The 23,918-nt window shown below is 48.8% G+C and overlaps 1 protein-coding gene across 1 annotated transcript; it reads left to right on the top strand.

The window, feature by feature from the left end:
- Positions 1-27: 27 nt before the first annotated feature.
- EFTUD2 (elongation factor Tu GTP binding domain containing 2) lies at positions 28-22,035 on the top strand. The gene is made up of 28 exons (XM_082779181.1): positions 28-172; positions 439-544; positions 1,448-1,613; positions 2,050-2,128; positions 4,370-4,445; positions 4,717-4,782; positions 4,997-5,032; positions 5,924-6,014; positions 7,142-7,224; positions 7,709-7,875; positions 8,950-9,074; positions 10,744-10,807; positions 11,184-11,274; positions 11,679-11,814; positions 12,090-12,217; positions 13,227-13,420; positions 13,760-13,871; positions 14,086-14,226; positions 14,761-14,862; positions 15,705-15,787; positions 16,926-17,012; positions 17,301-17,427; positions 17,888-17,975; positions 18,477-18,595; positions 19,098-19,192; positions 19,434-19,587; positions 20,581-20,688; positions 21,314-22,035. The coding sequence occupies exons 2-28, from the start codon at positions 440-442 to the stop codon at positions 21,407-21,409; spliced, it is 2,919 nt and encodes a 972-aa protein (XP_082635307.1). The 5' UTR covers positions 28-172; position 439; the 3' UTR covers positions 21,410-22,035.
- The last annotated feature ends 1,883 nt before the right edge of the window (positions 22,036-23,918 follow it).

Here is a 23,918-nt window from a genome sequence, read left to right on the forward strand (position 1 = left end):
GGTTCCCCCCGGTCCCTCCGGCCCCTTCTCGCCCCGCGCTGCCCGCGGGACCCCCTCGGTACCGGGCTGGGCCCGTGCCGGTGGCGGCAGGCGGCGGGGGCAGCCCCGGGGCCTTCTGTGGGGCTGGCGGCGGCGCCAACGGCCTGGGCGGCGCGGCGGGGACAGACGGAGGGTACCGGGGGGACCGGGACGGGGACACCGGGGGGACAGCGGGGACCGGGAGGGGGGCACTGGGGGTATAGGGCTGGGGGTACCGGTGGGCAGCGGGGTACCGGGGGTACTGAGGGCATAGGGCCGGGGGTACCGGGACAGGGCTGGGAGCACCGGGGGCACTGGGTGCTGGGGGTGCCGGGACAGGGCCGGGCAGGGCCCCCGGGGGTCCAGGCCGTGGTCCCGGGGCTCCGTGTCCCCTCTCTGAGCCGGTCCCTTCGCCCCCAGCATGGACACCGACCTGTACGACGAGTTCGGGAACTACATCGGGCCGGAGCTGGACTCGGACGATGAGGACGACGAGCTGGGCAGGGAGGCCAAGGACCTGGACGAGGTGAGCGGGGACCTGGACGAGGGGGGGGGGTGCCGAGGCCTGGCCCTGCCCCTCGCTGCCCGTGCTGGTGCCGGGGGGGAGCCGCAGGCAGCGGGTGCTGAGTGCCCGGTGAGCCCGGCCCGCACCGCGCTGTGCTGCCCGCGGCTTGCTGCAGCCACGGGGCTGGCTCTGGATTTGCTCCTGAGGATCACGGTGGGGTTGGTTTCGGAAAGGTCCCGTAAAAGGTGTCCTGCTGGTACCGTGATAAGGAGAAGGAAACGCTGCTTTGGCGTGATTCGCTGCCAGAACTGGGAGCTTTGGTAGTTCGAGTCACATTTGGGTTTTTTTTGTGTGTTCAAAGGATCCGTGTGCTTTATGTAAGGTCTTTATCTGACCCCACTATGTGCCAATGCCGCTGCGCTGTTGCAAGTAGCTCAGCTCCCTGGTGGCAAACACTGTAAAGCTCCACAGATGTAGCAGTGAGGGATGTGGGCAGCATTGAGGACAGCAGGGGCTGTGCTGTGCTGTGTGACACCAGGGAAGGCGATGAAGGACAGCGGTGCCCCTTCTTGTGTTAGAAGCCTAAAAGTGGGGTTTGTGTGTGTGGGGGTTGTGTTATGTGTGCCCGTGTGGCTCTGTCGTGTCTGTGAGTGAAGGGCAGAGCTGCTGCCTGTGCCATCTGTTTGAAGTGGGGCCGTCAGCAGCAGGCACACATCGTGGGGATGTGTGCTGCTTCCCGAGGGCATTTCTGCAGATTTCTCCAAAGCTGGTTGTGACGTGCCGGGGCCACCACATCTGGTGATTTCCTGGCTGCCTGTGGGTTTATGGCTCTCTGGATATATGATGCCAAGCGCTTTCTGGGGCAGTTAAGGTTTATAGAGTGCTTCGGTGCCGGCAGTGGCTAAATGTGAACATTGCTTGCAGCTTGAGGATGATGATGACGATGATGATATGGGGGACCACGATGAAGACCACCCTGGGATGGAGGTGGTGCTTCACGAGGATAAGAAATACTATCCCACTGCCGAGGAGGTCTATGGGCCTGAAGTAGAGACGATAGTGCAAGAGGAAGACACGCAGCCTCTCACTGGTAAGTGGTGACAAAGCAGTGAGGTGGGTATGGGGTGAGGAGAGCTTGTCATGGATCCTTGGAAAAGGGAAAATAACATTCCCTCTGATTCTCCCAATCAGTTTTAATGTTCCTTCTGAATTTCCTGTCTGCCCCAGGTCAAACTCTTCTGTTTGTCTAGCGATGCCCACATTTTAGCACTCTGGATTATTGCAAAAGCTAAGCAAACTGTCTTTTGAAAAACAGATATTGACAGATGCTGCAAAGATATTTAAAGAGAAATGAAAATGTGTTTAAGACATCTTGTTTGATCCTCACATAAAAAAAATAAAAGAATCTGTCAGCTTTAAAAATGTGTTTCTATCTGCAAATATCCCTCTTCAGCATGACTGTTTCTGAGAGTGCTGGGTTCAGGTCACTGATAACAGCACTGCATTGTTCTTTCTCTTGTTTTCAGAGCCTATTATTAAACCTGTGAAAACCAAAAAGTTCTCCTTGATGGAACAGACGTTACCGGTCACTGTCTATGAGATGGAGTAAGTAACATGTAGAGTTTTAAGCATGTACTTTGGATAAAGCCATCTGTGCTGCGATTTCCTCGCTTTTTGTTGTTTACAGGCAAAGGTAGGGAGTCGAAAGGCTGTGTACTGTATGGAGGAGGAAGCTTACAAGGGGCAGTGGGTTTGTTTCTTACTAACACCAGCAATGTAATGGAGTGCAGCTGTTTACCAGAATTTGAACCGAAAAGAAGAGGAAGAAAGTCCAAGGCTAAACATTTTACAGTTAATTTGCCTCCCCAGCAGACAGCATAGTGCAGTTATCTGACGCTAGAATGTAAATCTTTTCTCATCTCAGCAGCTGATAGAAAGCTTGGCGGTTGGAAACCTTTGTGTTTAGATTTGCTGAACACAAGTTTTCCTGACTGGCTCAAGAAGTATTTATTCAGTCAGCATGGGGCATGCCTCGTCCTCCTACAGCCAAAAGGGACGTTTTGATTTCATCCCAGTGCATGCAGGCCTACGGCTGTCTCAAATTCATTCCTGTCTCTCCTGGAGGAGTTTCCAGGGAGAATTTGTCTGCTGCTGGTTGCACAAAAGCCACTGCCAAGCTGTGTGTGGGTCAGTGCAGGCTGCTCAGCCAAGCTGCACTGCTGTGCTTGATGGTGTCTGCTGGTTGTACCCCACAAAGCAGCCCCTGGTACACCAGGAGAAAATCTTTGGGGTGGGAGGGGAGAGAAAAAAATCCAAACAAATTTAAAAGCTGAGATTTTGGTAAAGAATAAAAACACTTGTTTACCTTGTCTATGAAAATACACGATCTTATTATTGATGCCTAGGCACTGCGTTCTGCTGATGGGTGGAGGGGTTCTGTATCCTCACGTTTGTGGTGTTTCTGTGTGCTGTTTTCTGTTTGAGGATGGGCAGAGTTGCGCAAGTGTTTTGCTAGGCTGGTGTTTCAACCCATGCACTGCTTCGTGGGTACTCAGAGCTGTTTCCAGTTCTCAACAGCTGTCTTCAAGTGTTGATACCAAATCCACATGCAGGCTTAGTAGCAGTTCCCGGTATGCTGAGCAGACACCAACATGTGCGGTCCTTTATACCTCCAAGGATCCTGTTATCTTTTGGCAGCAAAATTTCCCTGGAGTTCATATGCAGATGCCCAGGACCTTTCTGAAACAGGCTGTCCCCTTTGTTATTGGTATGGCTGTGTTCATTGACCAGGGAGATTTTCAGAATAGCCAGATGTAAAGCAAACAGTGTGCTTGGTCTTATTTTTCTAAGCAGACGATTTTGCACTTGGTTGATGGCCTGTACTCTTCATTATCTGCTGCTTTTCTGAGTCCTGTGTCCTCTGCGTGTTCCTTCAGTAATGAATTCTTCTTCTTCTGTTCGTTGATATAAATGGTGACGATGGGGCCAAGAGTAAGTCCCTGTGGGACTTAACCAGAAACCTGCGAGCTTGGTATTGATTTCACATTTAGCCTTGTTTTAAGACCAATAAGCAAGCTTTTAATCTGTATTGTTATTGATTTTTGTATTTTTTTAGCTCTTAATCAAAATCTTGTATGCTAAGAAGTCTGCCGCATCAGAGAAAATTAAAGGAGTTTTAAAAAGGAGATTATTTGACAGGACTTAATATCTACAAACCCATAATAATTGATACTTGTTTTATAGCTTCCCATTATTTTTTAGAGTAGCTGCTAATTTAGGATCTCAATTATATTTTGGGCAGGATGTATGCAGAAGTGACCAGTCCATCATTCCCTAGCTCAGTTGCTGATTCTAAAAACATTTAAATTCCATTACTGTTTCCTTGAGTCCCTGGGGTTGTCACTGTTCTAAGACCTGAAAATCAGAATTAATCGTCTGTGGAGCCCTGTGGCCATCTTTTAAAAATGTGTGGGGTGCTTGTTATCCACCCCTGTGATTTAGTTGACTACCTGCCACTATTTGAGCGGAAGTATTTCATCATCTGCGTACATGGATGTGACTTTTGCTCTAATACTGACTAGAAGAGAAGGAAGATATTCAGTAATATTTCATCACTGGCAGTTTTACCAGCTCTGTCTCCTCCCACCCACTGCCATCTGTCTAGCATTCCAACTCTCTTGTCCTCCCCATCTGGAAAGTGGGATTCTTCCTCCGCAGGGCATTGGCAGAATGAAAGTTTGGAGAAGATTTGGAGGGACCTTGGATAGAAAGCATAGCTGAAATGGCACCTACTTTTCTTAGACGCAGCAGAAGCCTCCAACAGTCTTTTGTGTTTCATTTCCCCAGTTTCCTGGCAGATCTGATGGACAACTCGGAGCTAATTCGAAATGTGACTCTGTGTGGGCACCTTCACCATGGCAAGGTAGTGTGAATATCCAAAGTTTGTTGGGTGGTACTAACGATCTCTCTTGCTTGCTTTTGCTGTTGCTCTTTTGACCCCCTGATTTCTGTGGCAGCATTCTCATTCTCTGGCTGATCCTGTTGCTCTGCAGTTATTTGTGGCTTTTATTTCAGCCATGTGGAAATAGTTCTGTACTCGCCTTTCTCTGTACTGCATAGGATTGATGGGCTCATTTGTATTCGTCTGTTTGAACATGGTCACCTCTTTTTTCTTACAATCTGATATTTTTCAGACTTGTTTTGTTGACTGCCTGATAGAACAGACGCACCCAGAAATCCGGAAGCGCTACGACCAGGATGTAAGTGAGCTTTCAGCATGTTCCTGCCTTTGGATCATATGTGGGGAAAATGTGGTTTTGTGATCAGAACACAGGGCTGGAAAACCAGAGTACAGTCCTAATTCTGGCTCTATTTTTGCCATGCTAACCATGTATAGAGAGTTATCACATCCTGTTTCAAACGTAGTTTTTGATACAAAAATGTGATATTCTGACTTTTGTTTTGTATTTGCAGCTTTGCTACACCGATATATTGTTCACAGAGCAAGAGGTAAGTGAGCCTTGCAGAACAGGCAGTGATTTTTTGCAGTTGTCTTATGCTTTACTCACAGTTAATTGCTGTAGACAGTTTCTTCCTCTTTCTTTTATCATCTTTATATGCCTTCTACATTTAGATTATTTTCTTTATCAGTGCCTTACTTTGCCTTAGTAAGGTCCCTGGTCCAACTTTCTTCCAATTCCTGCAACCCTCTTCTCCGTGTGTGATTTTATTTATCTACCTGTGTAAAGCTGAAGATCTGCGCTGGAGTTATCCCAACATACCTGGTTGTAGGCAACTACAACCATTTTCTTTGAGGGAGAGAGGTGGAAAGGGTTTGCAGCAGTGGTGGATAAGGATTAAAACTGAAGTCAAAATACACATTTCTCCTAGGTTTCTTTTGATGGGAAATCTTAGCTGGGTGCTCTGATTCCATGTGGTGTGGCATGGATAGGAATTTTATTTAGTCCTGCTCGCTAGATATTGTCATGGCCAGAACAATCCTTTGAAGCATTGCTTTCTCTTCACCTTACTGCTGTGCTCTATACTCTGTATGATTAAATCTTGTGCTTTGAGGTATAACTTGATAGTAGAAGAAGGGTGAAAGCACAGAAAAATATGGATCTTCTGTCTCTGGCATTGCATATTATAACTCCTTAGCTGGAGTCTGCACAGCCTGTGTGGCCCAGGAGTGGTAGCTCACCAGTCTGAGCTGGTGTGGGTGGGGGGGCTGGGCTGGGCAGTGCAGTGATCTGAGGTTGCTGCTCCCTCCCTGTAGGAAGAGATTGTGCTGGGTGGATGTTTACTTCTTTCAGTCCTTTTGATTAATTTATCCTTGTTCATCTTTTACATGGTGATTTTTCTTTTTCTTTTAATTGATAATCCTGCTTTCCTGTCTTTCAGAGGGGAGTAGGGATCAAGAGCACACCAGTGACTATTGTTCTGCCAGACACCAAAGGAAAGTCTTTTCTCTTCAACATCATCGACACTCCAGGTGATTGTATAATCCTGAAAATCCTGGTTTGAGATGCACTTAGCTGAAGGCAGCTTGATGTGTGAGGCAGATACATGACCATGTGACTCAAGGTTTCTCTCATTAATGAAACTCCTTGGTCCTCTGGGCAGTGCCATGGGTAGGAGCAGAACAGCAAAAACACACACAGCTCAGTGGTTAATGAGAGCCTTCAAAGAACTGTTATGTTGGATTGTGGTGGGTCTGTGTAGCATTGGCTCTCAGAAAAACAAGGTGAGAATCTATACCCTGAAACTTCACTGATCCACCTGGAAATGGCATTTAAGTGCAATGAAACTCTGGGAAGTTTTTTAAGATGGAACCCTGTGCTTTGTTTTGTTTCTGTAGATGATTTCAGTCCAGTCCTGGGACCCAAGCCTTTCACTAAGTTCTTTTTTCAGAAATCACTTCCAGCCGTAATGACTGTACTGCTGGCTCGTAGCTAGGCTTGTGTTTCTGATTAGTGGGCACAGTGAAGGTTAATGGGGCTGAAAATGTTTGACTCTAGTATATGGGAAGCACGTGTAGAATTACATTTTCTAGGTACCGGTGTGCACAGTGTGGACAGTGTCTTTCTCAAATGCTGTTGCCCACTGTTCCTTCAAGGAGTTCTCTCAGTCCTCTGACAGGTTCCTGTGGGGGGATGTAATCACAGATCAATGTGCTGCAGGAAGCTGAGGCAAAATTTTAGGAGGGTCCTGGGACACATCTGTTGAATTACAGCTAAAGATAAGAGAAGTTAAAACACAGGAAGATGGGAGAGAAGAGCCTCTGTTCTCTGGTGGAGAGCAATCTCCCTCCTTTTCTTGAGGTACTTGCACAGGGTTGTGAGAAACACAATAACAAATGTGAGGAAAAGAATTTGTTCAACTAGTTGTTGTGGTTAGTCTCAAAAAATGACATTAAAACTGAAGCAAATCCCTATGCAGAGCTCTGCAGCCACTCCTGAGTCACTGTCCAAGGAGGAAGCACTCTTTGTTCTGCCTCACTGGATACTGGTGACCAGAGCAAGCCACAGAGCTGAGGGGTGGCTTTCCAGCCTCTCTGATGCTGGGATCAGGGTTGAGCTTACTCTCATTCTCACCTCTGTTTCTTTTTTTTTTCTGAAGGTCATGTGAATTTTTCCGATGAGGTGACAGCAGGCCTTCGTATCTCAGATGGTGTTGTGCTTTTCATTGATGCAGCTGAGGGGGTGAGTGTCAAGTTCTGCCAGAGGTTCATTTCAGACTCTTACAGTGGAGTCCTGGATCTTGCTTTATTGTGAAGGCCCGGAATGGGTTCTGCTTTCGGTACTGAAGGGTTTCTGAAGGACAGTTTGAGAAGGAAATGTTTTTCAGCCAAATCAGGGAGTCAAGCCTCCAGCTTCTGTTGCCAAGTTGGGCATGACACATGTGACCTGTAGGCTGATTCCCTAAGTTGTTTGCATCTCTATCTCCATAATATCTAAAAGTGAACAGGTTATTTATATCAGAGATGTCCAAGGGGCAGGATTCAAAGAATTTGGTTGGGTTAGCACCTACTTCTAAATCTCAGGAAGATCAGCTCATCGCTGATGGCTGAGCTTAGGCTTTTCTACAGGCTGCAACCCTGCCTGTAAGGGTCACTGCCTGTCATGCCCTAGATAGCATTTTGTGGAGGGCTTTTGCTAGGGTGTTTGTGCTCATTGTTCCCCTCAGGTGATGCTGAACACAGAGAGGCTGATCAAGCACGCGGTGCAGGAAAGACTAGCAGTGACTGTGTGCATCAACAAAATAGACCGCCTGATCCTGGAGCTGAAATTGCCCCCTACAGATGCCTATTACAAACTCCGGCATATTGTAGATGAAGTTAACGGTCTGATAAGGTATGTGCTTGGGATGGTGTGTTACTAGCGCTTGCTGTCCCTGTTTCATTGCAGATGCTTTTCTTTGGGAGCCCTGTGTGTGTGAAAAGTCTCACGAGCTTGTCTCGTAATATGTTAAATCATAGAAAATGGGACAAGAAGAAGCAGTGGAAGTTCATCTCAGATTAGGCAGGATTGGCTCCTGTTGTATGGCTTCTGATAGGCTTCATAGGATCAGCACTTTTTTCCCTATTACAAAGTATGGAAAGTGGATGTAGGGCAAGAGGGGGGAAACTTCCGTGTTCCCAAATGTCTCAAATACCCTAAGAAGTCCAGGCAGTATCCCAAACAGTAGGCTGAAATGTCTCAAAGCTCCTAAAAGTTATTTACAAAAATAAAGGGAATTTGCTGTCCCAACCCCTAAACAGAGGCTATAATATTGCTGTGGTCAAATCTCCTTGCAAGACCCTCCTCAGAGAAGGGAGGGTCATCTTCTCTAACCTTGACAATTGCAAGACTTCATTTCTGTGGGTTCTTTTGCCACTCAGGTGACTTTCTTAACAGTATTCAGTTTGTGTTGGCACTGTAGCTTGGATAACCCCAAAGTGAATTTGCACATGAGCTCACTTGCATGCTTCTGTTGAGTCGCTACTGGCACGATGCAGCTCGTAGCAGGATAATTCATCCTGTTTAACATGCCTGTGAACTCATTAAAATTGTTTCGGTTCAATTCTGTCCTTGTTATTTGCCTTGTATTATCTTTTCCCTTGGTTGACTGACTTTGCTGGCTTTTTAGGGGAAGAAAAACTCTACCTGATAAACAGTACAGAGCACTTGTGCTGATAATTTTTTAGTTCTAGGTCTTTAAATATTTCTTTGTATGCAAATGTTTTGAAGTTCATAGTCATAATATGATACTGATCCTGAAATTCCAACAGGTGAGCATGTTGCAGCTGGTTTTAAGCCACTGTTTGGCAACGTAAAATCCTTACCTATCACATACTGCTATTTGATGTGGGAAATAGACTTAAGTGTCTTTCTTAGTTCATAACACTGATGTTTTTTTTCTTGTCTCTAAAAACTGTCTCCTCTCAGCATGTATTCCACCGATGAGAACCTTGTTCTGTCTCCCCTTCTGGGGAACGTGTGTTTCTCCAGTTCACAGTACAGCATCTGCTTCACACTGGGATCTTTTGCAAAGATTTATGCAGACACATATGGTGAGGATTATCCAGAAACCTTGTATGCTTTAACATCTCATTTCCTAGCCTTTTTTTTGTTGAGGTTTTCTGCTTCAGCTTTCACCGCATGTAGATATGTATAGCCAATATATGCACTCTTGAACTTCAGAAATGGAAAAGTACTGCAGATCTGAGCCCCAGATAACATTATTGCAGTCTTTCCAAAAATATAATTCTAACTTATTTTTACGCAAATGGTTTCTCCTGACAAATATTTCTGGAGTCAGAAGTCAGTGTTTTATATGTACTCTTAAGCAGAAAAAGCAACTCCTGCTTTGGCAGTTGAAGGCAAATGTATGCTTTGCACTCTGCCTGCTTATCAGAAGAGCTCAGAAATGAAGCAGTTAAGCTCTGCCTGCCTTTCCCCTGAAGTCTCCAGAGTCTGAGACTCAGCTGCAGCCAGGCGCAAGCTTGGCCCACAAGGTTTTGCACTCTTGCCCTTTGGTCTTTTTTAAGAAACTGCCTTTTTTCAGCCTTTGATTTAATTTTCTGTTCCCCAGGTGCCCACTCAAGGCAATCTGCCACTTGTAAAGTGGGCCTTTTGCTTGCATTTGCCAGCTATAGAGCCAAGATTTTGAAGTCTCACATTGGGAATTTAGGGTGATCTGTAGGAGCAGTGAGCAGGGGACAAGGATGTTGTAGAGCAGCTGGCCTAGCTCTTGCAGAGAAGTTGGCCCAAGGGAGGAAGAAGTTGTAGAGGTCAGAGACTGATGCGCCAGGGCTATCATGCGTCTTCATGAGTTTGGAGAAATAAATGAGCTCCCTGGGCATCACAGAATTAACTCAGTGCCTGCTAGGATGATACCCCTTCTTTTGGGGACTAATAAAGCATGCAGGCACAGTCGGTAGGAGATGTCATCCATGTGGGGAAGACATGAGCTGAATGGTACCTGAAGTCAGTAACGTTTGATTGTGGCCACCAGGGATTTTATGTACAGCCACCACACTTCAAATAACATGAGTTATAGTAGTTTAACTGTCAAAACCGCAGCCACCATGAAATTTCTTATGCTTGCACATCTGCCCACAGCAAAAGCTTGTTTGGAAACTGCTGTAAATTATCACCGCTGTCTTATTATTTGTAAATCCACCATGACAGCCAAGCACTTCACTATTCCTTCCGCGCTTGGGTATTTGGCTATGCACTTAACGCATCAGCTGAAAGAGAGAAAAGAACCTGGAGATGTTCAGCAAGGCAGAAAATGCTTGTGATAAGCCTGTGGGGCAGATGGGGTGTGAGCCATCCCAGCACCTTGGCACTACATAGTCAGGTTGCACTGTTAACATTTGGAAAATGAAGCAGATGTAACTGGGTTCCTGCAGCGCAGAGTCTGTCAGGCCAGCTCTTCTCAGCTCTAACCTTGTGTATAATCAAGACAACTGAAATGCTCCTGGGAAGCAAATGAGTGAGCCCACGGTGTACCTGGGCTGCTGGTATGGTCCTTGTTAGACTGTTTTCTGCCCATTTATCTGTCTAATCTCCCCAGATCAGTATTTAGTCACTTACTCAGAGTTGGTACCAAGTGTTTGTTCACCAGCATTGCATTGAATCCTCAGGGTTGTTGTAAAAGGCAAAAACCAAAGATTTGCAAAATGAGAGAAATACAGTGTTATTTAAAAGTCTCTTGTCATTTGCTTTTTCCTCTAGGAGATATCAATTACCAAGAGTTCGCGAAGCGACTTTGGGGTGACATCTACTTCAATCCAAAGACGTAAGGAAGCTGTTTAAATGTCTATTACCTTATTGCTGTTTTATTTTTTTTTTTGTCTCCTTCCTCTGTAAAATGTGTTTTAGGTGACCACCTGAGGTCCCCCACAGCTTGAGTTGTCCTATGGTCCTGTGATGGAGTAGTAGGTGGGAAGGGTTGTCAGGCCTCCTGCTTGGTGTGAATCCGTGTGGTAATCATGAGTGGGAGCAGAAAGCCTCTTCTGGTCTTCCTTGGGAGCAGGCACAACTCCTGTATCCATGACTGCTTCCTGGGGAGATTGGGAGGGAGAAGATAACCTGAGAGGAGCAGGGGCTGTGTGCATGTCGGCAGTAGGTGCCTGCAGAGTGCTCTTCATTGCCCTCCTTTTGTCTCCCAACAGACGGAAGTTCACTAAAAAGGCCCCAACTAGTAGCTCCCAGCGCAGTTTTGTGGAGTTCATTCTTGAGCCCCTGTACAAGATCTTGGCTCAGGTATGTGGTGATTTGTTCTTCCTGCAGTTCCAGACACGAGTGTTCAAGGACTGAGCACTAGGTGGTGGTGTGTCTGGTGCCTGTGGGGCTCTGGTCCCATTAATGCAGTGTGATCTTGTGTTCCTGGCTTTGAGCATACAGAAATGATGGGCATACCCTTGCAGTTGTTTCTTGCAAATATAACCTTGTGTTTGTACAGTGAGTAGAACAGCTTATGTTCTTTGTAATGTGCTCTGGTATCAGCCAAGTGATAATACGAGCGGGCCAGGCAGTTCTCACGTGAGCTCTAAAGCAGAGCAGCTCAAGAGCACTGAGGGTGATGGGCTGGTGTGTGAGGGTGCCCCTGGGAGTTTGTGACTTGGACACCTGCAGCGAAGCTAACAGCGCTGCTCGTTGTCTTGCAGGTGGTGGGGGATGTGGACACGACCCTGCCTAGGACTCTGGATGAACTCGGCATCCACCTGACCAAAGAGGAATTGAAATTGAACATTCGGCCGCTCCTGCGGCTTGTCTGCAAGAAGTTCTTTGGGGAATTCACAGGTAAATGCTGTTTGTCTTCTCCTCTGCAATGTTCCCAATAGCTTAGTCTCACGTGGGCTGAGTTTAAGGGCTGTAATGCAGCCATGGAGTGTCCACCTGCACAGATCCCTTCTCAGCTTTGCTTTCTCAAATATAACCATTTGCCCAAAGGGCAGTGGGCAAATCCCCTTTGCCATGGGTGCAGTGCATTAGGAAAGGATTTGCCTTGTTTATTGGAGTACATTTCTTTCCTCTACCCTGCTTAATCGTGTTCTCATGAAGTATTACTTTTCCAGGCTTTGTGGACATGTGCGTGCAGCATATTCCCTCCCCAAAGGTGGGAGCCAAGACGAAAATCGAGCATACCTACACTGGTGGCGTTGACTCTGATCTAGGGGAAGCCATGAGTGAATGCGACCCTGATGTAAGGAAACTTCTGTTTTGCTCTGAGTGTCCAAAAGTGTGGCAAACATGCACTCCTTTCACTGACTTAACAGAGCAGCTGCCTCCTAGACAGCCATCTGCACAGATTTGACTTCCAGCGTTTTGAAACCTCTCATCCGATAGTGAAACAAATTTCTTCACTCTGAGAAACTTTAGCTGCCTGCCAGGGCAGCCCTTGAGAGAGAGAATTGTTTGACAGTGTTCAGAGAAGATCAGAGGCTAGGTCAGGACTTCAGAGCACGTGGGAACTGCAGGGTGATTTCATGTCCTTCTGCTGTCTTTTTGTCCCTTTTCCATGAAGTTTGATTCACTCAAACTCTGAGAAAACTGATGTGAATTACACTGATAAAATAAGCCTACCTTAGTTAGTCAGCCTCTTTCCTGCCAAAGCCTTGCAAGAAAATTCCTCTTCAAACCTAGTTTGCATTGAGCTTATGTTTAGAGTGGTCAAGAACCATCAAAGGCCAGCCCAGCAGCTTAGTGAGGAACTTGTGACTTTTTCTCTAGAGTCTAGAGAGAAAATTAATCTCTTATTTTAACGAGCTGTGGATTAACCTCCAAAAATAATACAGTGGTGGCTCTTGCCAGGTCTTCAGTTGTGGGGTGCCCTCGTGGGACTTAAAGCTGTGATCTGTGGGGGCTCAGGTGCTCTGCCCAGCAGATAGATGGCACTGGTTTGCAGGCCAGCAGCTGACATTTTTGTTCTGTAATCCACCCAACGAATGGCCTTGTCCCAACCACTATTCACTGTTTCACAAGAGGAGGGAGGAGAACTTCAGAAAAGCACACCACAGTCATCCCAGGGGTCTCTGTCCAAGGCAAAGAGATGTAAGGCTTCCAGGGGAAGGGAATTAAGTTGAAAGTGGCAAGTTGAAAGAAGTATTTCTAAGCTCCATCCCCTGATTGGATTTATATCTATAAGTTCTACCATGCATGTGTCAATTTCCTGACTGTATTTTGAAAGGGTCTTCTTTCTCTTCCCTGGGAAGGGTCCGCTGATGTGTCACACAACAAAAATGTACAGCACAGATGATGGCGTTCAGTTCCACGCCTTCGGCAGAGTGCTCAGTGGTACCATCCATGCTGGCCAGCCTGTGAAGGTCCTAGGAGAAAACTATACCCTGGAAGATGAGGAGGATTCACAGATCTGCACTGTTGGACGCCTCTGGATCTCGGTGGCAAGGTATGGAAAACTGTTTGTTTTTGAGAGAAGTCACCTGGAGTCATTGCTGCAAGGGGCCCGAGGCTGACAGCAGTGAGCACTGCCGTGATGGAAGGGTAGATTTAGGTTAGATGTGAGGAAGAAATTCTTCACTGTGAGGGTGGTAAGGCCCTAGAACAGGTTGCCCAGGGACTGTGGATGCTCCTTCCCTGGAACTGTTCAAAGACAGGTTGGATGGACCTTGAGCAGCCTGATCTAGTGGAAGGTCCTTGCCTTGTAGATGAACAAGAAAGATGACCTTTAAGGGTCCCTTCCAACTCAGACCATTCTATGCTGCTGTCATGCTCCCCTGCCTTTTAGGTATCACATTGAGGTAAACCGGGTTCCTGCTGGCAACTGGGTGCTGATAGAAGGAGTGGACCAGCCCATAGTGAAGACTGCAACTGTCACGGAGCCTCGAGGCAATGAGGAGGTACTGTGTGTGGCTGCTGTTTCTTGGCTTTACAGGGAGTCAGGGGGCTGGAGTGCATCTTAAAAGCTCCAGTAGTGACGTTAAATAAATTTGGCCTGCCAAAGGCCGGGGCATGAGAGCATCTCATAAAAGGAGAATAACTCAAATGCTGTGTCAAACTCCACGACTATCTAATGATGTAGAGGTTCAGCTCTTTGTCCTTATCTGGTTTCAGGCTCAGATCTTTCGTCCTTTGAAATTCAACACCACGTCTGTCATCAAAATAGCTGTAGAGCCAGTCAACCCCTCTGAGCTCCCCAAAATGTTAGATGGTCTTCGCAAAGTCAACAAGAGTTACCCCTCGCTTACAACTAAGGTATTTTGGGTGTATGTGTGCTGTCTGTTTTTAGCTTATGTTACGGGATGCCTTGTAGGCTGATCTTAAAAATTATTTTTACTGTGGGTTGGTTTTGTTTGCTCTGAATTTTTCATGTGGTTGGAGTCTATCTCGTAAATCATGTGGAAATAGCAGAAAACTGTAAATTTGGCAGAAAAGCTCACACCTCGCTGTGCCCAGGAGGCAGCTTTCTGCAGAGCACATTAGCACTTTCTGCTAGAAAAGGCTGGAGATCAGTTTGCCACAAGTGTGGCCATGGCCTGGCAGTTATGATGGTTACTGGCAGTGCTGTTGCTGGGGCTGGGATGCATTTGGGTTTTGCTCCTTCCACGCAATGTTAAGCCACTCTGTCTACTTGCATTGCTTGGGATCGTGCCTGTGGGAACTTTTCTTGGGTGCTCTGATCCCAGCTGAATTATTTACAGCTGATAAATCCTCAGGCTTATATAGGACTGGAAAGCAAGCGCCTGTGAGCAATAATGCTGTAAGTTGAATCCTTTTCATATTTTTCAGGTGGAAGAGTCAGGGGAACATGTGATCCTGGGGACAGGGGAGCTCTATCTGGATTGTGTGATGCATGATCTACGGAAGATGTATTCGGAGATTGATATCAAGGTGAGGAAATAAGACAGGTGCCTTCCCAGCTAGGGAGGGATTTTGTTCCCCAAACTCGGAAGGACAGGAAGATAAACCTTGCAAAATGTACAAGGTGATTGTCTTCCTCTGATTCTTCCCCAGTGTGAGTTGAAGGGTTTTGGTGAGGTTTATTGCAGTATGTTTCCTTGTGGCTTGCAAGTTGTAGAGAGGCTTCTCTGGTTGGTACTCAGGAGCTTGTTCCTACCTTGGCTCTGCCATGTGTAGGCAGCCAGTCCTGTGGAACCCACTTGTACAGGAGGCGGTGAGGTTTGGCATATTCACAGTCCTGTGATAAGAGGACCAGGATGGGGGTAGGGGTCCCTTCATTGCCAGGAGTTGAGACTCTGTCATCAGTGCCAAGATCTGTTGTGCTGCAGTCAGGGTCCCTTTCTCCACTCGTCAGCTCTCCAATTTTTGTCAGCTCTCTTTAAAATAAAAAGGGTTCTTAGGGTGCAGAGATAACTTACACTGGTATGACACAGGCTGTGACTGAGAGCCTGAAAATTGGTGTGCGGAGGGGTGTGTGACTGTGTTCCAGCCCTTTCCTGCACCTCAGCCACTGCCTAGCTAACATCAAATAAATAAATAGAGTGGTTTTTTTCTACCTGGAATTAGATGAAAATATTTATTGTTTGGAAGGAATTGCTAACACTTCCTGTACAAGCCTCAGCATTTCATATAAAATGCTGATTAAAGTACTGCCAGATTTATTTTTTTTCTTGGAGGTGTTCAAAGGTTTTAAACAGCCCTTTAAAAACAGAAAACATACTGGAAAACTAAGTAAAACAAACACCTCCACAAACCTGTTGCTGTTATTCCAGGTCGCTGATCCAGTTGTGACGTTCTGCGAGACAGTGGTGGAAACGTCCTCCCTGAAGTGCTTTGCTGAGACACCCAATAAGAAGTAAGAGCCCTTGGCACCCCTGGTGAGCTGGTCACTGGGGACAGGCAGATGGAGGGGTTTGTTGGAGATTGGGCTTCACCCCCCTCCAAGGGGTCTGTTCTCAGCTCCTGTTGGCCAGACAAGTGGCACGTGCTTGAGCTGGCAGCCTGCTGAACCTCTCAGTAACACCCTGAGTCCCAGGGATGTTTCTGTGCTTTTTTTTTCATAATAATTTCCTCATAATGGAGGGAATAAAATAATCCTCCTTTCCTTTAACTGAACTTCACACCCTCTCAGCAGTTTTGTGTTGTTTCCAAGACTAAGGGGTGTATTGGGATCCTAGAGCAGGTGCCAAAGAGTCCAGTGCTGCCTTCAGCAACGCCCCAAACTTCACAAGCAAAAGTTTTGTCTTCTTATCTGTTCTTAATCTTGAAATGAATCTGTTCCTTTGTGGTGGTGCATTGGAGCCTTACAGTTTGGTCTTGTCTTCTTCCTGCGGCAGTGTGTTATGAGAAGTACATGTTAGAGGGAGGTCTGGTGGGGAACGTAGGGCTGAATGACCAAATGAGCTTTCATGGCAATGATGATGTCATGCTGAAGATAGTTTTCCTTTGTTCCACTGCGTTTTCTGGTTCTTCTTGCCCTCCTTTGTTTTGATGTAGACTCTCCATGGTTGGCAACCTTGTTTTTGGGAACAGAAAGGTTCTAGTCTTAGGATAGTCTTTGAAGTGCTGTACATGTGGAATGACTTGTTCTGGGAGCAAGAGCACCCATTTGAGTGGGGTTCTCCAAGGCAACATCCCTTGTGTCTGATACTTGTCTGACACAGCTTATTCTGGCTGCTAGAGGCGTATTGCTTGCGCTATTGGCCTGCTTGGGCTTGGCTGTGCTTCCTTCCACAGCCTTTACAAGCGCTGGACATCTGGCAGGGGGATGGAGCAGTCCTGTCCTTTAGCAATCTGCTGCTGGAGAGGAGCAGGCTTCAGAGAGCAGTTGTTGAGAGTGTGAGCTGTCTTTACAAGCGAGACAGTAACACTGAAAGACACGGATGGCTTCCTCTCCCTGGCTGCGTTCAAGGCATTGTGCAGTCCCTTAGGTCCTGCCAATTACTGCCATTTCCATCATTCCGTGGACTAATTGCAACTGTCTCTCTTCTCAGGAACAAGATCACGATGATTGCTGAGCCTCTGGAGAAGGGACTTGCGGAGGACATTGAAAATGAAGTGGTCCAGATAACGTGGAACAGGTATGACCAATTTGGGGAGAGCAAGAATCCTTCTAGAAGGGGATAATTGGGGAGATGGGGAATGCTGGGATCTACAATATCAGACAGCCCCTCAGCAGGGGTCCTGTGTCCAATATTGTTACTGCTAGTCCACAAGCATCCCTGCCCCAGCAAACATTTTGCATTCAGGTTAAAAAAAAAAAAAAAAAAAAAAAGACCATTTTATGCGCGAAGAGAACAGGTTTATAAATATGTTGTGAGTGCAATGCAGAGACCTGTTTCCTGAACTGCCTTCTGTTCTTCTATCAGAAAGAAACTGGGTGAATTCTTCCAGACCAAATATGACTGGGATTTGCTGGCTGCCCGTTCCATCTGGGCCTTTGGGCCAGATGCTACTGGCCCAAACATCCTCGTAGATGATACGCTACCCTCAGAGGTGAGAAACACAGGCACCGGGGTTGTATTTCAGTGAAACATTTGTCCTTTGGTGTCCAGAGGTGACGGTTTCTTCTAGGACCTGCAGCAAGGTCCTAAGGCTGTTGGAGTACTTGATGGTTTGCCATATCATCTCAGATCTGTTGGACTTCTACCGTAGTCATACCATAGGCTACTAAACTTCCTTTTTACTTTTCAAGCTCTGCTATTTGGGCCAACATCCTCAAAATTGGCAACTAAACAGCCTGTCTTTTGGGATTACCAAAACATGGACTCTTAATTTATAACTATAGATGCCAAACTCTGAAAGTGGTGATGTTCCTGAACTATGAGAGAGAGTATAGGGGGATATGGCTGCTTCTCTAACAACTGACTTTTAAACACTGGGGTCTGTCTGTTACTGCCTCACGATGCACATTTGGTCTCTTAAGCAGTCATTCCGTCTGTCTGTCTGTCTGTAGGTGGACAAGGCACTGCTGGGCTCTGTGAAGGACAGCATCGTGCAGGGATTTCAGTGGGGGACCAGGGAAGGGCCTCTCTGTGATGAATGTAAGTAGAACCTGGGTAGAAGTGGAGCTAACAAGATCAATAAATTCTGCCATCTGTAAGCACTCCAGTGATTTTGCAGTCCCTCAGTGGCCGTTCCATTCACACGCCACAGCTGGGGACAGCTCTGGGAACGAGTGAGGGAGATAACAGAACCTCCCCCTTTCTCCCTGCTGTAGCTTCCACCTGGGCACTGACACTTGGTGCCTATTTGCAAACCAGGGGCTGCTAGCAGGCAACTTGACTCTGCCCTCATACAGTTCTGGTGCAGACAGCTGAGCACCCTGCAAGATTAGCTGCTGAACTGCTTCTCTTGCAGTGTGCAGGGTTAGGACGTGGTCATGCTTTCCCTGCTGAAATTAAACTTGGGAGAACTTTCTCTGGTGGCTCTAGCTCTATACTGGGAGCTGTGGGGTTTGTGTCTCTGGGGATGCATGGCTGGTGCTGGTATGGCAAAGAACATCCCCCCTCGAGTCACTTGCTGTCATTTTTTCCCTTCCTCAGTGATCCGTAATGTGAAGTTTAAGATTCTGGATGCAGTGATTGCTCAGGAGCCCTTGCACAGAGGCGGAGGACAGATCATCCCAACGGCACGGAGAGTGGTGTATTCTGCTTTCCTGATGGTGAGGACTATGCTGTGTGTGACAAAGACCGAGCTTCGTGTTGTGCTTGCTCCCATGGGGTCTGGCAGGGTGGAGGCTCCAAGGACTGCAGGGTGCACACGTGCTGCAGTATGTGCCCCAAGGATATCGGTTTAAACGGACTCATCCATCCATTAATGCTTCCTGTGCCCTTTCAGGCTGGCAGGCAGGTTTTACAACTGTTCATGTTGAAGTCTGGCTGGAAACCTGCTTGCATCTGCTCTGCCTCCCATTTCCCTAGTGTTAGACATGTAGGGGAGGGTGGCCGTGGGGGAGAGGGAAGCACACCAGTCACGAACAGAAAGAGAACAGTTCCATTCAGTGTCTGTTTGGGGTTTGTTTGGGCACCCCTGGGACAGGAGGAACCCTTTCATCCCCAGTCAGGCGCTGTGTTTGACCAGAGTGTGCCAGCCTCTGACTCACATGAGCCACATCATGTTGGTGCTGCTGTAGGCTCAGGCGTGGTGCCCTTTTCTCCCCACAGGCCACCCCTCGCCTGATGGAGCCCTACTACTTCGTGGAGGTGCAGGCCCCTGCTGACTGCGTTTCTGCGGTGTACACGGTGCTGGCCCGGCGGAGGTGAGCTGCTCTGACCAGTTACCATCAAAAAAACTGCTTGTCTGTGATCTGGGTTGCTGGAGACATTTACAGTCCTGGCACATGCTAGTTTTAAAGTGAGAGGGGAGGGTGAAATCTATACAAAGCAATAGCTGAACGTTTTTCCTTGGCTGATCCCAGCCCCATACTGTGGGATGGGGATGGCCAGGATCACAAATAGCAGGGGACATACAGGAAGACTGATCTTTTGACTTTTGGGCAGAGGCCACGTGACACAGGATGCTCCAATCCCAGGTTCCCCTCTCTACACCATCAAAGCCTTCATCCCAGCCATTGATTCCTTTGGGTTCGAGACAGACCTGAGGACCCACACGCAGGGACAAGCATTCTCGCTGTCGGTCTTCCACCACTGGCAGGTGAGTCCATGCGCTGGTGAGATGGGGAAGAGCAGCATGGTAAGACCAGGCACCAGGTTGTGCAAGGTGCTCTCAGCAGAGCTTAGTGCCACAGCGTGCACTGGGTAGGTGAACTTCTCTGGAGATTATTCTCAGACGATCTCAAATGCAGGCATTAGGGAGCTGGTGGAGGCTTTGTACACCAGCTGTTAAGTGTCTGCCAGAAGCCAGCATCTTTGTTCCAGGTTACATCTATTTGCCCTAGCTGGGCAGTGCAGAATGTTGCTGCGTGCTGAGCATAAAGGTCCGTTAGTGCCTGGGGACAGGGCATCCTCAGCCAGCAGGAGGGAGCTCTTTGGGTGCATGCAGCTCTCTGCAGCTGGGGGAGCAGGGCTTGAACTTGTCTGTCTGCCCTAAGACAGATTGCCACAGTTCAGTTTCACCTCTCAGAGAAGGCTTTCTAACCCTACAGAAGACAAGGTTTGGGACAGAATACTGTGGTGTGGCCTCTTCCCTATCTGGGGCAAACTGAGTTTTGTGGGAGCTACCACACTGAGCCTGTGAGACACACAGCTACGTGTGGTGCATCCAGGTGGGAGCAGCAGCGTTCTGAGCCCCAAGGCTGGTTTGAATGTCGGGATGTAAAAGCCAGAGGCTTAGCTCTGATGAGGTAAATGTGCCTGGTTTCTTGAGGGGGGAGCACTGATGGGGACCCATGTGGGTTATTCTGGTTAGCAGGTTTTTAGAGGTCTTAGAGTACGACGGCAGGCGGAGAAGGTGGGATGTGTTCTTGGCTTGGATTAGCAACACCATATTAGTGGCTCCTCGCAGGAACGATCGCAGGTGGTGATGTGACAGTTTTCTGTGCCAGGAGAACAGATGCCATGTTGGGGCTTTGTAACACCAAAGCTGGAGGTGTCTGTGGGACCCAGGGGTGTTTCCTCTTGTAGTTCAGGCTCTCCTGGAGATAAAACCAGCCTCCAGCATTGCTCTCATGCCCTGGTCCTGTTTCAGATTGTGCCTGGTGACCCCTTGGACAAGAGCATCGTCATCCGACCCCTGGAGCCACAGCCAGCCCCACATCTGGCCAGAGAGTTCATGATTAAGACCAGGCGCAGGAAGGTATGGCTGGGCGTGATCCCTGGAGCATCCCTCTGTCCATCTGTAGCAGCAGCTGAGCTGTTGCAGTGTTGGACATGCCACATCCCCTCTGTGTTCCCAGAAAGGACCGATGTCCTTTGTGCCTTGGGACTTCCCTCACTCCACGCCCTGTGCTGCCTGTTGGTGCCTGTGATGGCCCCATGAGCGCACTGACCTGACACCAGCCCCAGCCAAAGCGGGGTTGCACAGCATCCACTGAGCCCTGTTCCCTCCCCAGTGTTCTGTGTTGGCCTGAATTAGCCTATTAGTCCCGCAGAAAAAGGAGCAGCTCTTTTCTCTGTGCTGGTTTAGTGAGTGGGACTGCAGAGGGAGCAGAGAGAATCAAGTTCCAGCCGGGGCGGGCAGTGAGCTGCTGTGTGTATATGCTCAGCAACAGGAACCGCCTGTTGGCAGCTTCCTGAGAGGGGAGGTGTGTTTGTTAGGTGTTATCTGCTGAGTAGCACCTGGCGCCTTGCAAATACTCCTGTCGAGCCTGAAAAATGCTCTTACTGTGGGACGCCAGGGCCTTTTGATGGGATCTCTGCCAAGATGGTTGCACGGGTGCAGGCATCCAGAGGAATAACCCAGGTTTGTGGTTGCTCTGCAGGGCTTGAGCGAGGATGTGAGCATCAGCAAGTTCTTCGATGACCCCATGTTGCTGGAGCTGGCCAAGCAAGATGTTGTTCTCAACTACCCCATGTGAACGTGCTGCATCAGCTGCTGCCTTGTGAGGGCTGACATGAGTCCTGGCCAGCATCTGCCTGTCCTTCCCTATCCCCACTTGCCCAGCCCTGGCTCCTGGATGCTTGAGGCAAGCGGGCAGCTGCCCCTCAGGTTGCTCTTTCACAACTGTAGAAGTTTTCTAGGGCATTTGTGGACTGTGTGCTTAGGGCCTGTCCCATACAGGGATCAGCCCAAGGCACTGATGCTTTTTGTATTATTAGAGTTCAGCCATTGTGGCCTCCAGCAAGATTTTCCCTTTGGATTTGCTCTCTCCAGGCACACACGTTATCCTTGTGCTGCAACAGAGCAGTTGGAATATAGTGTTAACCTCAGCAGGGGCTGAGTGTAAGCATGCGTCAAGTATTTGTGCTGGGGTCAGCTCCTGGCTGTGCTTCTGATAACGCTGCCCCCCTCCAGGTTGCTGTCAGGATGTTTTTTTTTTGTTTGTTTTTGTTTTCCTCTGAGCAAATCCTGTCTTTGGACAGGTGGAGGTATGGGGAGGAGGGGGTGTTTCTACCAGCCTCTCCAGGAGAAGCAGCAAGTGTGGATTTTACCTTTTTTGTACATGTTTTTTCGACCCTTATAAACATTTAATACAAACTTTAAACCGGAGCTCAGTCTGATCTCTTCCACAGGAGGGAGAGCTGGGAGAAGCTCTTCCTTCCCTGGTGCTTACAGCACCCCGTGCCCCAGTTCCCCACAGCTCGGTGCTGATTTCTCTGCCCTTGGCACTGTCCCCTCCTCCCCCCCCCCCAGGCCTGTGTGTCCCCCACCCAGATCTCACGTCCTGCCTCCTGTAGCTAATTAGCCCAGGACAATCCTGTCCCACCCCAAGCTTTTCCTTATTTCTCTCTGTTTTGGGCTGCTGCTGTATTTTCGGGGGATGTCAGCAGTTGTCCATGTTGCTTTTGGTGCTCCCTGCTCAGACCCTTGTCCACTCCTGAGTGTGTGTTGGGCAGCTGGGCCTAGTTTACATCTCCCTGTGTCATTTACAGCCTGTCTGCCTCCTGGCCCTGCTCTCATGGAGCAGATGCCTGGTATCAGCCCTCTGGTGCCATCCTCGTGTGCCGCTTGTGCGTTGTGTGAGCACAGGCTGGGGCTGGGACCATCGGATGCTCAGCCCTGCACTGGGGACTGGAACTCAGCAGGGCTCACAGCTCACCCCAGATGTGTTCAGCATCTCGGTGCTGTTAACTCCTGTAGGGCCAAGGGAAGTCATTTATCCGTGGGCAATCCTCTTGTATGCAAGAAAAAAACAACAGGAAACACCAGGAAAAAAACAACACCACCACCACCAAAAACATTTCTGGGTACTAGTGATGTTTTGGGTGTTGACAAAGCTACATCTCATGTCCTGCCACCATCCCTCTACCACCAGCCCCACCTTGTTGCTCTCAGAGCACAATTTGGTGCTAGCACGGTCCTGGGAGAACCTGGGATCTGGGTCTGGATTTGTCCACAATACCCAGCCCTCTTTCCTCCTTCCACAGTGTTCATAACCCTTCTTAGGGAGCTGTGCTGAATTTGGCTGCAGCAGCCAGTGTGGTGGCAGCATGCACCTTGTGGTCCAGGCCAGCAACCCTGCCACAGAGCATCAGCATCCCTGGGAGGCATCAGGACAGGTCGTGGGAGCACACAGCACCCGAGGAGCAGAAGGTAAAGCTGAGGCACCTCCTAAACCCTCTCCCAGCCACTGGTGGAAATAGGGAGGCACTGGACTGACGTAGGCCCAGGGAAAGAGGAAGCAGCCCTGTCAAAGAGCATCCAGGCATCCCGCGGTGTGCTGGCTCTCTGCGGAAGCTGAACAGGGCAGGGGGTAATGGAGGGCTGGGCCTGGGAGCCACCAGGTTTGGAAAACACCGGGAAGGGCTTCCTGCAGCTGCTGGGGGCCAGGGGCATCGCCCACACACTTGGCAGGCTGCCGTGTTGGGGCTCAGCCGTCCCACCCAGGCAGTGCCAGGAGCTGCCCCATCACCTCCCATATAGGGCCTGGCCCCACGGCCTTGCTGCAGTGCAGCCTCAGCAGAGAGGTCCCATGGAGGATGAAGGCTCCTGCCTTGTGCTCCTACCACCTCCTGCAGTGCCTGGTGGCCTTGTGCCTACCATGAGGGCAGCATGGGGAGCAACCCAGTGCCCAGCTGGGCCCTGGGGGCCAGGTTCACCATCTCCTGGAGCTGCTCAAGCCCTGAATTGATCAAGCCAGGGGCCCGGGCTGCAGCAGGCTCGGTGCCTGTGGGGCTGGCGGCATGCTCGGCGCAGCACCGCACGTCCCAAGGCTTGGGGGCTGCAGCCTCAGCTCTGGAGCCAAGTGCTCGGCCGCTCTTTCACAGCACAGGGAGGGCTTTGTCCTAGGAAGGGGACATCTGTCAGCCCTCTGGGGTGGCTCCATTCCCAGCTCCAGCCTCTCCAGAGCTGGGTGTAAAGGCCAGCAGTCCTGCCGCCACAGTGGGCACACCTGTGCACTGATGGCCATCAGCATGCATCACCCC

This window comes from Aythya marila (genome assembly GCF_965140915.1).
Source record: "Aythya marila genome assembly, chromosome: 25".
Taxonomy (NCBI): domain Eukaryota; kingdom Metazoa; phylum Chordata; class Aves; order Anseriformes; family Anatidae; genus Aythya; species Aythya marila.